The 16,013-nt window shown below is 32.9% G+C and overlaps 1 protein-coding gene across 1 annotated transcript in view; it reads left to right on the top strand.

Annotated features, from left to right (window-relative positions):
- Nucleotides 1–15,465, top strand: part of LOC132739222 (ventricular zone-expressed PH domain-containing protein 1-like) — a 33,488-nt gene extending 18,023 nt beyond the window's left edge. Inside the window, exons 5-15 of the mRNA XM_060726884.1 lie at nucleotides 1,273–1,436; nucleotides 1,770–1,979; nucleotides 3,267–3,484; nucleotides 4,052–4,216; nucleotides 4,861–4,975; nucleotides 5,950–6,067; nucleotides 6,426–6,565; nucleotides 7,026–7,160; nucleotides 8,574–8,723; nucleotides 12,876–12,980; nucleotides 15,052–15,465. Of these exons, the coding sequence (XP_060582867.1) occupies nucleotides 1,273–1,436; nucleotides 1,770–1,979; nucleotides 3,267–3,484; nucleotides 4,052–4,216; nucleotides 4,861–4,975; nucleotides 5,950–6,067; nucleotides 6,426–6,565; nucleotides 7,026–7,160; nucleotides 8,574–8,723; nucleotides 12,876–12,980; nucleotides 15,052–15,318 (1,787 nt within the window). The 3' untranslated portion in view covers nucleotides 15,319–15,465. The remainder of the gene's footprint in view (nucleotides 1–1,272; nucleotides 1,437–1,769; nucleotides 1,980–3,266; nucleotides 3,485–4,051; nucleotides 4,217–4,860; nucleotides 4,976–5,949; nucleotides 6,068–6,425; nucleotides 6,566–7,025; nucleotides 7,161–8,573; nucleotides 8,724–12,875; nucleotides 12,981–15,051) is intronic.
- The last annotated feature ends 548 nt before the right edge of the window (nucleotides 15,466–16,013 follow it).

Raw genomic sequence — 16,013 nt, 5'->3', positions numbered from 1 at the left:
TTTATTTTACATGAAAACGTTTTTATTTTTTAAGTTTAAAATTATTTTCCTTTAAATTTACGTTTCTAAAAATGCTCAGACATGAGAAAGAAACCCATAACATTATTAATAAATGATGCCAAAAGACATTAACATTGTCAGTGGCATTAAAAATAAAAAAAGTGTATTATAACCCTTCAAATGTTAAAAGAAGATATGAATAGGAAATGATAAGTTAATTTTAGAAGATCTAGTTTTCTTTTTATTTCAAGGACTGAAAAATTGAATATTTATCTTAAAGAATTCAAAATGTCAATGTAAAAAAATAGGGAAATAGCATTTAAAGTGTTGTTTTTATCATGCCAGCATTCAAATTAATAAGAAAGTGTCAAAATAGAGTTATCAGCTGATAGAAATAATTAAAATGTTTAAGCCCTGCAAATGAAATAAATTATTAAAAAAAAATGGAACAGAGCTAAATAACTGGGGTAGATCTATTCAAAATTGATTGAGGCCCTTCTAATAGAAACATTTTCATCACTTTTTTATCATATAAATGAATAAAATTAAATATTTATAATTGTCTGCTTTATAATCATAAAAATATTTAAATTGCATGGTCTGTCATTTATTTAAAGGCCTTAAAATTTTTCCTCAAATGATAATTATTAAGAAACTGAATGCCCAAGTTGATTTGGTTATTAAGAAACTATACTAGTCTAAATATAATTACTCATTGTTATATAATAAGTTAACTAAAATTATGTAGCTTATCAAGTATTTCCTTGATTTCATCTGGTCTAAATAAGGCAACATGATTGTTAGAGTTACTGCCTATCATAATTATAACCAAAAATAGTTACATAATTTTTACTCTGCAAAAATATATAATTTATATACATAGAGTTTTTATCTTGTTAAGTTTATTATATTTTTATGTGATAAGAATTTGTATAGTTTTATACAATGTAGAGAAATTACAGTCATTCATAATGTTACATTAAATTTTATGTGTGAAAGATTTTTGTGTGGAATAATTTGAACATGTTGAAATACAGAGTTCTGTGTTACAAAAAAATTGACAGTGTGCAGTATAATTGAATTGAAAGTGGCTCACTAAAAGTTGCTCAAATGTGTGAGGCCTTAAACACTTGTGCTTGTAGATCCTTATACCGGTATAAAAAATTGGTACTGAAAGTTATATGTTGGACACCTCATGGTATGAGATTGATGAATAAAAGTATTGTCTTAAGACAAAGTGATATTAAACAATCATACTTTTTATATTTTCAGGAAAGTGTGCTTTGGCTCGCGTGCTACCTCAGATTTTTACCCAGAACTCTGACCCAGTTATACAACATGTGGATGAGCTGGTGGCAATGGTGGAACAGTGCGGGGTGTCTGAACGTGTTAGTCTTTTACAAGTGTTCGGAATGATAGCAAAATCAAAACCCAGGGTGTGTATAAGTTTTGATAATCCAAGAATTGACCACTCAGCCATGTTGCCACAATCTTTGTTATGAAATGATATAAATTATATGTCACTGATGATTAGAAATTTACATTTATTTTTACACATGTTTACTACTTGCATGAAAAAAAAATTTCTTTAATTTTCCACTTACATGCCCAGTATGTCATATAGATTATCTTGGGTTACATAAAAACAAGTAATCATTGGTTAGCTTATAATATTAAATATAGGCATAATGTATGGAATTTTGTTAAACTACTTTTATGGGCTTGATGACCCTCTTCTTTATACATGTATCTTCTTTTTCTATTTTTAGGTCCTGGAGAAACACATATCACTTTTTTGTAAATATATCTCTGTAAGCACCTTACTTCCATTGATACTTACAATGTTTGTTGACATGGCAACAGCCAATCCAGTCGTGTTTGTTGATCATGTGACATCATTGAAGGAAATAGCTGAACAACAACCTGTATATATACACCAGGTGGTACAAATTATTGGTGCAATAGGAACTGTGTCACAGGTGAGTGTTCAAATGATGATTTTGTAAGTCACAAGTGAGTGGTCAAGTTATGATTTTTTGTGTCTCAGGTGAGTGGTCAAGTTATGATTTTGTGTGTCACAGGTGAGTGGTCAAGTTATGTATTTGTGTGTCACAGGTGGTCAAGTAATGATTTTGTGTGTCACAGGTTCTTTCATGTGAGGAAGCCATCCAGCTGGCTTACGGAAGTTCGGTGCTTCTACCCAGGTGCCCGCTCGTGCCTGAAATAATGCCCGGAGGGGCACCTGTGGTCTTCTTCCACCAATAAAAGCTGGAAAAAAATCGACGAAAAAATCTTGGCGGGACGCTCTTGGATGGCCCGACTTGAGTGTATGGTCGCCCATATGGGCTTTCCGGCGGCGACCTTAAATAAACGCATTTAAAAAAAAAAAAATGTGTCACAGGTTTGTGTTCAAATAATGATTTTGTGTATCACAGGTGAGTGGTAACAGGTTAGTGGTTAAGTAATGATTTTCTGAGTCGTCAAAAATAATGATTTTGTGTGTCACAGATGAGTTGTCAAGTCATGTTTTTGTGTCACATGTGAGTGGTAAAAATTCACTTGCATCTGTTCAGACATGGCTGGAAACACTTAAAGATGCTCATAATGGCTGAAGATTGCAGTTTTAAAGGCCTTTAACACATAATGGCATTAACTTTAAATAAAACTTTATAGAGATGAAAAACAATCACTAGGAAGGAAGATATTGTTCTACAGATGTTGTTATGGAAGTTTGATTACCTTATATAGCACATAAAATTCTATTTAAAACAATATAAGCATGTGCTTGGATTTGTCAAACAATACAAAAGCTAGCTAAAAGTTTAAAGATACTCAAAGCTTTTACTTTAAAGTTTGACAAATGGGTGCATTATCTTTTGTTTTCATCGTTTTAGGTATATTTGGGCCGTCATGGCCAAGTGGTTACCGTCACCAACTTAATTTCTCTTGCCTCTCACTACTGTGAGATTGAATCTGGTCAGGGACTTTTGATTCTTTCCTGTGAGGATGCTATCCTTCTAGCTTCCAGAATGTCGGTGGTTCTACGTGAGTGACAGCTTGTGCTAGAACTAAGGCACTGAAGGACACCTCCACTAGTATAGATGGAAAATCTCCATGTGACATTTACAGATTCATATGACTTAAAAATACAACAACCACTTCTTTAAGTATAAGCAAAATATTTAAAACTATAACAATATTAAATTTTTAAACAAGTATTGATAAGAATGATAAATATATTTTGTTTTTATGTTTTATTTTATTAGGTACATGCAGTTAAAACTATGAACTATTTAGTGTCATTATTATCTACGCTGAGCGACCAATCAGCTCTGGTTGTGATATTACAAGAAATAAAAGCACTTGGACTGCTACATCACAATTTACTGGCGGACAACATCACGGAAATCAGTAAATTATCGCAGTGTGGCTCAAGTGCTGTAAGAATACTCGTACATCAGTTGAAAGATGATCATAAAAAATAGTAAGTGGTTATATTATAGTTGATATTGAATGAGTGTAGGTTCAATATTAAATTTATTGAATGAGTTGAATAAAATCATATTACGCGAATCTCTGGCGAGCAAAATATTGTTTTCTTCAATGATTTAAATAAATTTAGTAATGAACCTACACAAATATGATATTCTTTTTATATTATGCAAACCTCTGATGAGCAAAATATTGTTTTCTTCAATGATGTCAACAAATTTAATAATGAACCTTCACAGATTTCACATATCCAAAATAAGAAAGGTTTACAATAATAAAAGGTTGAATTTTCGTTAACTATGCTTACATAAGCAATCTTTTATGCTAAATTTATGTATTGCAAATGATGACATGTTACATTGCATTGTTTGAACACTAGTGTAACATTTTTTTTATTGCACTCCTGTGTCTTGATGTACCAAATATTGTGGCAATTATAGTGTGTAACCAGTATGTCATAGAAAGGCATGAAAAGCATGAGCCTTGTTTCTAGTTTAGTTAAAGTATCACTTTAATACATCTTAATAACCATACTAATTACATTATTGATATACAACAGTTGTGGTCAGAAGGAAATGAGATCTGTGTCAAGTCAGACTGAAGGAACGGTCACGATCATCACCGTTGGTAACCCTGCGTATCCTAGCAACGTGGTTGGTGTAAGACAACAACAACAATCCAATAGTACTAGGTCAAGTCAACAAAGTCTTTCTAAAGCTTCCAGGTACAGTGTATATATCAATGTTGCTGTTTGTTGAATGTTTGTACAATTAATATTGAAAATTTAGGTTATTTTTAAAAATTTTAGTAAATTTTCAAAATTTCAGTGAATTTTCAAAATTTCAGTGAATTTTCAAAATTTAAGTAAATTTTCAGAATTTATGTGAGTTACTCTGGAAAATACATGTATATGTTTATTTTCAACATTTCCTTTCATTTTCATAAAAGAAAATAATTTTTCAAAAATTTGAAAAACACATTATTGATTGACATGTTGTTTAATGGATTAATTGGCTTTTTTAAGCGCAAATTATCTGCAGTACTTCTGCCTTATTCAAGCCAACCTATCAAGTATTTCTTGAATCTGTACAAGTTCTATACATGTACTCTTAAATAATCTGCAATGTTTCCCTAATGAAATGTTAACATAAGTAAAAATTGCATTAATGCATATATTTATCTTCAAATAAAACATCATAGATTTGCAGCTACAAAATCTGTAATTCATGTCTGAGATTTGAAGGAATGATAATATTGGTAATATATATTTTTCAAGCTCATTTGAAATAGTTAAAAACGATAATATATCTAATGTTATTTGTGACATCATACTTTTACAAAGTGTGAATTTATGTTTCTATATTCCAGAAATAGTTCATCAAATGTCCGAGCGTTAAATGATCGACCTGTAAGTCCCGCCTCTACTTTGGACAGAGCATCATTAAACAGTGCCCTCACATTGAGCAGTCATTCTGGATTGCCAGTATGTATTGTTGCAATATTGTTCAAATGTAGGTTTAATATCTTACAATTATAAAAGAGTTGTGGCTGTTTGATTTAATCATTTGGCTCTCAACCAAAGAATCATGGATTTAAGCCCTACTTGTTTAATGACCACATTCCTCATATAACACCAGTACTGGTTAGTTCCAGGTCGCCGACTTGAAAGTGATAAATATTAGTTGGAATACTTTTTTCACAACATTTTATAGCAAAGCTTTACATGTATATAGTTATGTCTTCATTTGATATACAAAAATGACTTCTTAAATAAGGAGGTACATGTAACTCCTTCAGAAGAGCTATTGTTATGCATTTGCTTTTTGAGAATAGTGTACAGAATGATGACTCTTCCCTCTACAAGGACAACTATTTTAAATTCCAGAAGTATCAGATTGTTCTTCAACATACTAGATGTAGAACATTTATATAGTTACTCTGTATCTTATCTGATAGTCTGTCAAAGTTTAATTGCCAGTAGTAGAGATTCAAGCTCAAACCCTCAAAATATGTAGTCAGAGAGGTTTTCCTGTGAATAATGTACCTGCATACATCCACATCAGCATCAAGCTTCATATAACTATGTATTATGACCGTGGATAACATATGAAGCTTACACACACTTTTCTTTTTGATTAGAATACATGTACTAGTAGTTGAAAATAGCTATGAACATTATAATTCAATGTCCGACTGAAAAGATGTACTGGCCAACCTGACTATTCTAGTTGAGTAGACCTTGATTTTAACACTGATAGTTCTTTAAGATTTAATTTATTGTATATAATTATATATTAAATATATCATCACCTTACTGCAGTAAGGGGTTAACTCTTATTAGATTACATAAGGAGTTAACCCGTTACTGCACTAGGGTGATGATATAATCTTATTATTTTTGTTACTGTAAAAACTACAATATGATTTATTCATATATATTTTTCTTTTATTTATCAGCCGGAACCAGTTCGAGATGGGGTGCAGCATTTTTGTGAGAAGCATTTAAGTACGATACGTAACTTTATCAGCAGTTTGTCGGCCAGAATACCTCTTCCAGCTAAATGCAGCATTGTTGGTGAGAAGATTTTCTATAATCTCATTCCTGTTAACATACATATATATATTTATATAAATACTGCACATTTGTAACATAGCTTTTCATTGGATAATCGTTTATATAATTTTATATACATGGCTGCTGCCTGAACCCTATGATTATTTTGTTTTGTTCATTTGTTTTTCTTTTTTATTCTTCATTTAAATCAATAAAACAAAAAACCTACATGTATAGTTCAGTTAATATTTTTGGTGGAGAAGAATTTAAACATTACATAATTTTATTCTTTTCCACCCATGTCCCACCCATTTATTAATTTATCATAAAATGTTAATCAATGTTTATCATTTGTTCAACAAAAATATAAATGTTTCAGATGGCCGACATAAACGGTATGTAAGACTGAACTTTCAGTGTGGAATAAATGGGAAACATTGTTTATACGGTAAACAGTTCTTTACATTGAATACAAAACTACCAAAAACATGGATACATCTCATGTTCTTAGCTGTTCAGGTATGTCTATTTTTAGAAATTGTTTGTCAAAGTTTATATATCACTTATATATCGTATTCTATTTTTTAATAACAGAATAAATGTTCTGTGAGTATTGTTTTCGAGATTATTGTTTCATTTTAGGACTGGACCAATAACTTGTGTCCAAAAATTCAATTCTTTCGCTCCCTTTGTTTTTCCAGAATACTTTTTTCTTGTGTTTTATGGTTTTGGACCTCACTGGAATTCCTTTAAGCATTTAATTCAAACTACATGTTGTACACATGCTAAATGCTGAAAATCATTTCCATTATCTCAAGCAGAAAATTTGCGATGATGAAAAATTATTTCCTTTATAAAATCATTAGAATAGCATGTACAGCTAATGTGCAAGTTGGTGAAACTCCTGGTCTATTTCTATGTACCAATTAAGTGCAATTTGTCTTGACTTATCTAATAGTGACAATCTGTGCTATTTTAGGCCCAGTCACAGTCGGCTTTGAGTCAGCAGGATTATAACGTGAGCAGTTTGAAGGCATGCTGGGATGCTTTATACCCGGAGAAAGGCAACAGCGGTTATCTCACTCTCGTTACTTCATCATTCCCTGTTGCTAAGGTAACAAACATTTAGCATTCCCTATTGCTAAGGCATACATGCCATAATTTTTGGACAGCTTTCCGGGACACTTTTCATCGCGGCAATAATGGATGTGTAGGCAGTTGTGGAAAAGGGGGGGGGGGTGTCAATCGTATAACGTTATTAAATTAGGACGACTTTCTCCTGAATTTTAATGATAAACAGTTAACTTACTAGTTTTATAAGTTGTCTTTTAGGTCGACATATTTATCATTTTAAAAGTATTTCTTTATTTAATTTATTATTCCCTAAAAGCAAGTAAGTTGTAAGTTATAAACCCGGTGAATGGGCGCAGCCATGTTGTTCACCCGTTATATCTTAAAGTCATGTTAATTACTACATGTCACGTAATGCAATTCTTCCAGTCATAAAAACAAACACAGCAAGGTGATTTATTTGACACCTTTAATTTTTTTATTTGATAGATATATTTACATTGTTTGTAATAATTAGACTTTCGGCAAGTTAGCGATTGATCTAAAAATTAATGATTATCGGGGATTAACGATAATTGTTTAGGGCCGTAAACAATTAATTAACCCGACCATTAAACGCTGCCGAATTCAACAGAGAATGTTAATTGCCGATGCATGAAGAATCTATTGCCGAGGGGAATCGACAGTCGATAATTGGGGGGCTGTATATTGTAAACTTGTAAGTGTCAAAGTTCCTGTGTATTATGTGTACCAGGTCAGATTATGTTTTACGATCTAGAGGTGAAATGTGCGAGATTTATTTTAAGAAAATTTTGCCAAATATCATGATTTTTTTTTCCGGGATCAAATCGATGCCCGGGACATCTCCGGGACAGACATCCAATTTCCGGGACAATCCCGGGCATCCGGGACGTTATGGCATGTATGGCTAAGGTATCAAACATTTAGCTATCAATGTAATGCATGTTCATTATAATGAAGCAAGTCTGATATTATTTGTTGATTATACAGAATAGTTTTGACTGGTCATTCTTGTTTTTTTATATATAACAATAAGGCATGTCTTAAAAAATTTCAGTCATAAATGACATAATTACATGTATTAAGAGCCTATTTTGTGGGTTTTTTTTAAACAATTTTTGTGGCAACAATGTTGCATGGACCAGTGCTTTAGGTCAGTATAGCTCTTAGGGAGTTAATTCGAATGACCCCTGGCTATGGACAGCAGATGACCATTGTTAGGGCAGTTTATTGACTTTATTAAATTTTTTTCACAGAAAACCGAATTTATCTGTTTGTCAAAATTGGATTTATTAAATTTTATTTTTAGTTGGTACTAAAAAAAAAACAGTTTTCATACGAAGTGATTCTGATTATACTTTCCTAAGTGATTCCCAGTATTTTATTGAGTCTATTGTTGAGCATGATACATAAATTATATCATTGTGTTCACTAGGACCAAGATGCTTTGTTACAAGAGATGCACAATGTGCGATACTTTGATGTGTTTGAGTTTAACGCAGTGAAGAAATACTGGGCATGTTTTATGTGTAACCATCCAGAGAAGATGTCAGAATTGATGCCAGATGGCAACCCTGTTATAGCTGTAAGTAACTGATGAGAAAAGGTGCTATATACTTATCAATGATAATTTTCTTTGTTATTATACCCCCACCACAAAATGTGGGGGGGCTGTAATGGAATCGCTTTGTCGCGTCAGTGTGGGGGGGGCTATAATGGTCCGCTTTGTCGCGTCGGTCGGTCCGTCTCCATTTTCGTGTCCGCTCTATAATTCCTACACCATTTGAAGGATTTTCTTCAAACTTGGCTTAAATGTTCACCTCAACAAGGGGATGTGCAGAACCCATGTTGCCCATGTGTCAGCTCAAGGTCAAGGTCACAATTGAAGGTCAAATATCAAACACAATCAAATATTAGACAGTATGTTGTGTCCGCTCTGTAAGTCCTACACTAATTGAAAGATTTTCTTCAAACTTGGCTCAAATGTTCACCTCAACAAGGGGATGTGCAGAACCCATGTTGCCCATGTGTCAGCTCAAGGTCAAGGTCACAATTGAAGGTCAAATATCAAACAATCAAATATTACACAATATGTTGTGTCCGCTCTGTAAGTCCTACACTAATTGAAAGATTTTCTTCAAACTTGGCTCAAATGTTCACCTCAACAAGGGGATGTGCAGAACCCATGTTGCCCATGTGTCAGCTCAAGGTCAAGGTCACAATTGAAGGTCAAATATCAAACAATCAAATATTACACAGTATGTCGTGTCCGCTCTGTAAGTCCTACACTAATTGAAAGATTTTCTTCAATCTTGGCTCAAATGTTCACCTCAACAAGGGGATGTGCAGGTCAAGTTTCATTACTCTGTATTGCATTTTGACAAAGTTATGCCCCTTTTTAAGTCTTCAAATTTACATACCATCAATACTAGGCAATATGTTGTGTCCGCTCTATAAATTCTTTACTAATGGAAGGATTTTCTTCAAATTTTACTCAAATATTCACCCCAACTGGGCGATATGCAAAACCCATCTTAACCCTTGTGCCAGATTAAGGTCAAGGCCACACTTGAAGGTCAAAAATTGACTTATAAATAAAATGTTTAGTACATCGGGAAAATGAAAGGTTATTTGTAACTGTTTCGAACATGATTTGATAATATATATTTATACTATTACCTGTACAATTAGTCTTTTTTTCACCAGAGATAATTTCTTTTTATGTATTTGTGCCACTTAAGTTATTCCCTTAATCACCTTTCCAAGTCGTCTTCTGTCAAGGACATTGGTGGGGGTATGAATCGCATTCAGCGATAGTTCTAGTTTTAAGTATTAGTTTCATTTTAAGTAACACTGACAATTTTATGGGCATATGGCTATATTCTAAATGTATTTGTAGTAGAAGACCCTGATGTTCATTATATGCATTATTTCAAGCTTCATAGTTTAAAACTGTTCACTGCTAAAGGGACGAAAAATGTGTTATAGGCCAGAGAGCTTAGTCTTTAGAGCTGTGAAATGGTATTCCAAGGGTCAGGGGTTCAAGTCCATGTCAGGTTGCACATTTATCTCACTCTCTTACACAAGCAAGGAAGTATCTCTTACAAGTTAGCCTGATAGCTTCCTTACAGAAAAAAAGCCCCATGTGGGATTTATACCTATCTCTGTGAATAACAAGCAGTTTAAAGCTAGTGACCAAAACCATTTTAATAGGTATACATTCAGTATACTTTTAGCTTGGCTTTACAAAGATTAGTTAGAGCTATTGTACTCAACCTGACGTTAGATTTGCCATCACACGCTTGTTATGTTTTACATGCAAGTTGGTATCTCCAAAACTACTGAAGGGAATAGGTTAAAACTTCACACACTTGTTATCTGTGATTATACAAATGTGTCACATAATGGACATATACATGTAGGTCCTATACTTTGAGTAACTTCTTTACAGGCTTATAGTTCTACACTGTCGATATTGAGAATAGTGCAAAATGCAATTTCTGACAGGTCTAGTATATGATGAAAGCTGACACTTATAAAAGGATTATTAGATTTAACTTAGAGGAGCTCATGTTAGGCATAGTGTTTACATATGCTTCATCCAAGCCCAGGCTTATTTAACAGAAAATGATATACATTTTATGTAAAGGCTATCTTGAAACTTTTGTATGGATGCCAGACTAAAAGTGTCACAGTCATAATGGCTAGATCTTTATACATGTATACATGTACAAAACATTGTGATCCATTGTGACGCATGCAGCCTTAAATAAGATACATAATTGACTTTTTTTAGACAATTATGTATGCTGCCTCATCTTTATTTTTCTCTGCAAAATATGTATTTGTTTTCAGCTTGCTTAATGAAATTTTTTTTTTAAACAAAAACTGTGCTTAAACCAAAGATACTTTTAGATACCATGCATGTTTGCATGTTCACTTGTAAATTAAACAAAAATTTGTATACAAGTACATGTGTACAAACTGTATTTTAATCGATAATTATACAATTTCAATTGATATTTGTGTTCAGAAGTTAAGTGTATAGCTGGTATTGACTTGTATGAATGGAATTTTAAGCTAATTAACTGAAATTATAGAATAAAGGACTATGTTAATTGATGTTGTAGATAAAATGTCTGAAAATTTGGTTAATGAAATGTTTATTAACCTTTAGCATGCTGGTGTCTGTTTACATAATCTATCTATGTGACCAGTTTAGACCATAATCAGTCTTCACTTTATCCCATCTGATCATGGTCTGCACTATATCATAATAATTTAGTCAGTACATTTTTGTGTCGCCTCTACGAAGTAGTGGCGACATAATAGGGATCACTTCTCCGTCGTCTGTCCGTCCGTCTGTGTGTCTTTTTGTCCGTCTGTCACAAAACTTGTCCGGACTACTCCTCATAAACTACTGTTGCTACCAAGTCTAGTTGTGCATATTGTCAGCATTTTCCGGTTCAATGATTTTTGTCAGAGTTATGGCCCTTTAATAATTTTTATTTTTAAAGTTTGTCCGGACTACTTCTCTTATATGACTAATGCAATTTCAATGAAACTTTACAGGATTGATCTGTAGCTCAAGTCCTTGCGCATATTGCACGGGTTTTCCGGTTGAATGATTTTTGGCCGAGTTATGGCCCTTTGATAAAAAGGTGTTTTTTTCTGTGTTGCCAGATACACAAAAACTACCTGTCCGGACTACGCCTCATAAACTACTGGTGCAATTTCATCCAAACTTTACAGAAATGATCAGTACCAAGTCTAGATGTGCACATTGTCAGCATTTTCCGGTTCAATGATTTTTGTCAGAGTTATGGCCCTTTAATAATTTTTATTTTTAAAGTTTGTCCGGACTACTTCTCTTATATGACTAATGCAATTTCAATGAAACTTTACAGGATTGATCTGTAGCTCAAGTCCTTGCGCATATTGCACGGGTTTTCCGGTTGAATGATTTTGGCCGAGTTATGGCCCTTTGATAAAAAGGTGTTTTTTTCTGTGTGTTGCCAGATACACAAAAACTACCTGTCCGGACTACTCCTCATAAACTACTGGTGCAATTTCATCCAAACTTTACAGAAATGATCAGTACCAAGTTTAGTTGTGCACATTGTCAACATTTTCCGGTTCAATGACTTTTGTCAGAGTTATGGCCCTTTAATAATTTTTATATTTAAAGTTTGTCCGGACTACTTCTCTTATACCACTAATGCAATTTCAATGAAACTTTACAGGATTGATCTGTAGCTCAAGTCCTTGCCCATATTGCACGTATTTTCTGGTTGAATGAATTTGGCCGAGTTATGGCCCTTTGATAAAAAGGTGTTTTTTTCTGTGTGTTGCCAGATACACAAAACTTGTCCAGACTACTCCTCATAAACTACTGGTGCAATTTTATCAAAACTTTACAGGAATGATCAGTACCAAGTCTAGTTGTGCACTGTCCGTCTGTCTGTCCGTCTGTCACAAAATTTGTCCCAACATGAAATTGGCCATCATGAGGCGACACGTGATCACTGATCGCTCTTGTTTCCTGAATTTTCCATAAAAATGATGAATATTTTTGTCCAGATTAAAAAATAGACAAGTCCATTAATATTTTTACATATTTTATGATTTAAAAAGTTATTTAACAAAGTTATAGAAAAATAAAGTATTTTATGGTAAATAGCATGGGAAAGGATGGGATGACTTTTATTTGTAACATCCATTGTTTGTATAAATTCAGGGTCAGCTAAAAGAAAAGAAGGGCAGATGGAAGTTTTTAAAGCGTTGGAAGACAAGATATTTCACATTGTCTGGTACCCAGATTAGCTACAACAAAAGTGATTCTGTAAGTACATTACCTGGTAGATGGTGCCTAAAACTAGACTTAACAAGCAAACAAACTAAACATTTTATTGACCTCAAGGCTACCAGCTGATGCCAACATGTACATTTCACGATATTAACATTTAATGTGAGCAGTATATCCATCATATGATTATGAAACATATACACTATGCATAGATTAGATTAAAAATAAACTAAATTATATGTATAAAAAGGATACACATTCAGTGTATTCTGAATAATCTGAGTCTGTAAATACTGTGATTAACTAGTGATAAAAGTCACTTTTGAATATAAAAATGTATATAGGAAAGATGTTTCTAAAAGCAAGCAAATTATTATCCAATTTCAAAATTATATGACAAATTTATCTATTTAAAATGGCCACCTGTCGATAAAAAAGCAAAACCTTTTCATTTCCTAACACTTGAATTGGTGTCAGATTTGACAGTATTGGCAAATAATCAAATGTAAATTTTTTTCATTTGACAGGCACATTATGCCCCAGGAACAATTGTTTTTCCCCCTAATTTATAAAGGATAAACATGACTTTACATCATTTTGAATATACATGTATTACATGCTAATCACATGAAGAAAGAAGTATTGAATATAAAATAATCTGTCAGAAAAACAGCAAATATAGGCAAAGTAGTATTTTGACTTCAATAAAAAAATACTTAATCTCTATACAAATTGATAAAAAGGAACATAAACTACAGTTGTTTCAGGTAATAGAGCAATATTACTTATTGGAAACTGTAACAGTATATGAAAAATAAAAAGCTTTTGAGGTGTAAAAATAAAACTTTTCTGGATGTTGTATAAATACCTTACAGTTCTCACTGAATCAAATGGATAAAAACTCAGTAGAGGGATAGTGTCTTTTAAACAAGGTGTTATTTCTCCATGACAGTTGACCTCAAACATTGAGTCTAATGCTCATTTATCTCTTTCTTCAGATTCAAAAATCATGTTGCAATTAGTAGTTGGTCACTTTCAGAGAGACTGGTAATTATACTGTTTAGTTATTCAGGAATGTCTATTTTGTAGATTGACTGCCAGGATATGACCAATAAACATGTGATAAAATCATTGTAAAACCAGAAAAACAAACACATTTTAGAGGAAACAATCATTGCCTGTAAGGGAGATTATGTACATAAAAAATGTGAAGATAGCTGTAAATTATTAGTCTAAATGCAACTAGACAATTGAATTAAAAGCAGATATAATTCTGAATACAGGAAAGAGTTAAATTTTGTCACTTAATACATGTTGTGCCATATTTGAAACTTTTGCCTTTGACTTAAGTTACAGATATGTCTTCCATCCAATTTCAAATATGTAAGTTTTGTATTTTTTTTAGAGGACAAAAGTTATAAGATTTACATGTAGCTGCCAGCAGTAAAGTGTTTGGTCTAACTGCACAGATTTTGCAGACTTGTGAGGCATATACTAGTCATTCTATTTTAGCTCTGCTACCATCCGAAGTTTATTTGTTAGTTTGGTTTTATGTGGATTTCTTATGCTGATTTTAACATGTTTTTGGTCATATCTTGACAGTTAGTCCAACAAACCAGGTTTTTGGAGGTAACTTACAAGTAATTACCAATTTCTCCTTATATAGTACTTGTTATTTCTGAGTCAGCAGTGAGAGACAAATGTCAGCTTAGTGCAATAACTGATTAACTCCTATCAAAATATAGTAGAACTTATTCTGTTACTGCACTAAGGTGACGATTAATGATAATTATACTAAATTTCCAAAGCATCCATAATGTTGTGATAATGTTATACTGGATACATTATTTATTTGAGCCGTGTCACGACAAAACCAACATAATGGGTATTCGACCAGCATGGATCCAGACCGCGCAGGCGGTGACATGGCTCATTTGATATTACATTTTCGCTATCAGTTTCTTTACTTGTTATAGGGTCTGTAAGCGAACAGCATGGATTCTGATCAGACTGCGCGGATGCGCAGGCTGGTCTGGAAACATGCTGGTCGCAAACCCATTATGTTGGTTTTGTCATGACACGGCTCATTTGATATTACATTTTACAGAGAAAAGAAACATTACCAGTTAGAGAGATACAGAGTGTTAAAGCTGTGAGAAAAGGTATACGTGACATTCCAAAGGCATTCGAAATATTCACTTCCGATCAGAATTATGTATTCAAGGCCAAAGGTCAACAGAACATTGAACCCTGGGTACAGTGTATCCATTTAGCTGTGGCCAAGGCTAATGACGAGGGCGCCGAGGAGCACCAGGTTGTGGAGGACATGATGTTACACAGACCGAGGGCTGCTGTGCGAGATACCAAGTTATAGCACTGTCTATTCCATTGTAATTAAAGAATGATGCTATTGGATTGATGTCATTGGTCAGATGCCATTGGATTGATGTTATTGGTCTGATGCCATTGGATTGATGTTATTTGTCTGATGCCATTGGATTGATGTTATTGGTCTGATGCAATTTGATTTATGTCACTTGACTAAGTTAGCACTTTCATTTTAGCATGCCATATAAATGACTGAAAGTCGGAATAACACTTTGGTAGATAACAACATAATTATGAATTTAATCTTGAGGGAATATGTAATTGTTTATCCAAAGTTAATTGTAACAGTAGAAAATATAAGCTCTAAATCTTGAAGAATGTATAAGTTTAAATTGAAGTCAAACGTTCATAGGAAAATTTATTTCATTTTTATGTTTTGGTAAGGGAATTATATAAGAATATTTTGGATATTGATTTTGAAAGTTATATCTAATAATACCCTGAAATACAGTTACAATGGATCCTTAAAGTTACTTGGTGGTAATTCACTAATAAATTTACTGATTTCAATGAATTAAAGTACAAAGGATGCTGTAATAGCTGTTATAGTCTAATCTATGCAATCTTGTATCTTCCTTTTTCGGAAACGAAAATGAAACATATCATTTACTGGTACATGTGAAATATAAAATATATTTCATTTTGAAAAGAGTTATTTTCTATAACTGTGAAAAACATCTA

The sequence above is a fragment of the Ruditapes philippinarum genome, unplaced genomic scaffold (genome assembly GCF_026571515.1).
Source record: "Ruditapes philippinarum isolate M1 unplaced genomic scaffold, ASM2657151v2 ctg5576_1_1_1_1, whole genome shotgun sequence".
Classification (NCBI taxonomy): domain Eukaryota; kingdom Metazoa; phylum Mollusca; class Bivalvia; order Venerida; family Veneridae; genus Ruditapes; species Ruditapes philippinarum.
The sequence above is the reverse complement of the archived record's forward strand: the minus strand, read 5'-3'. Positions and strand labels throughout refer to the sequence as shown.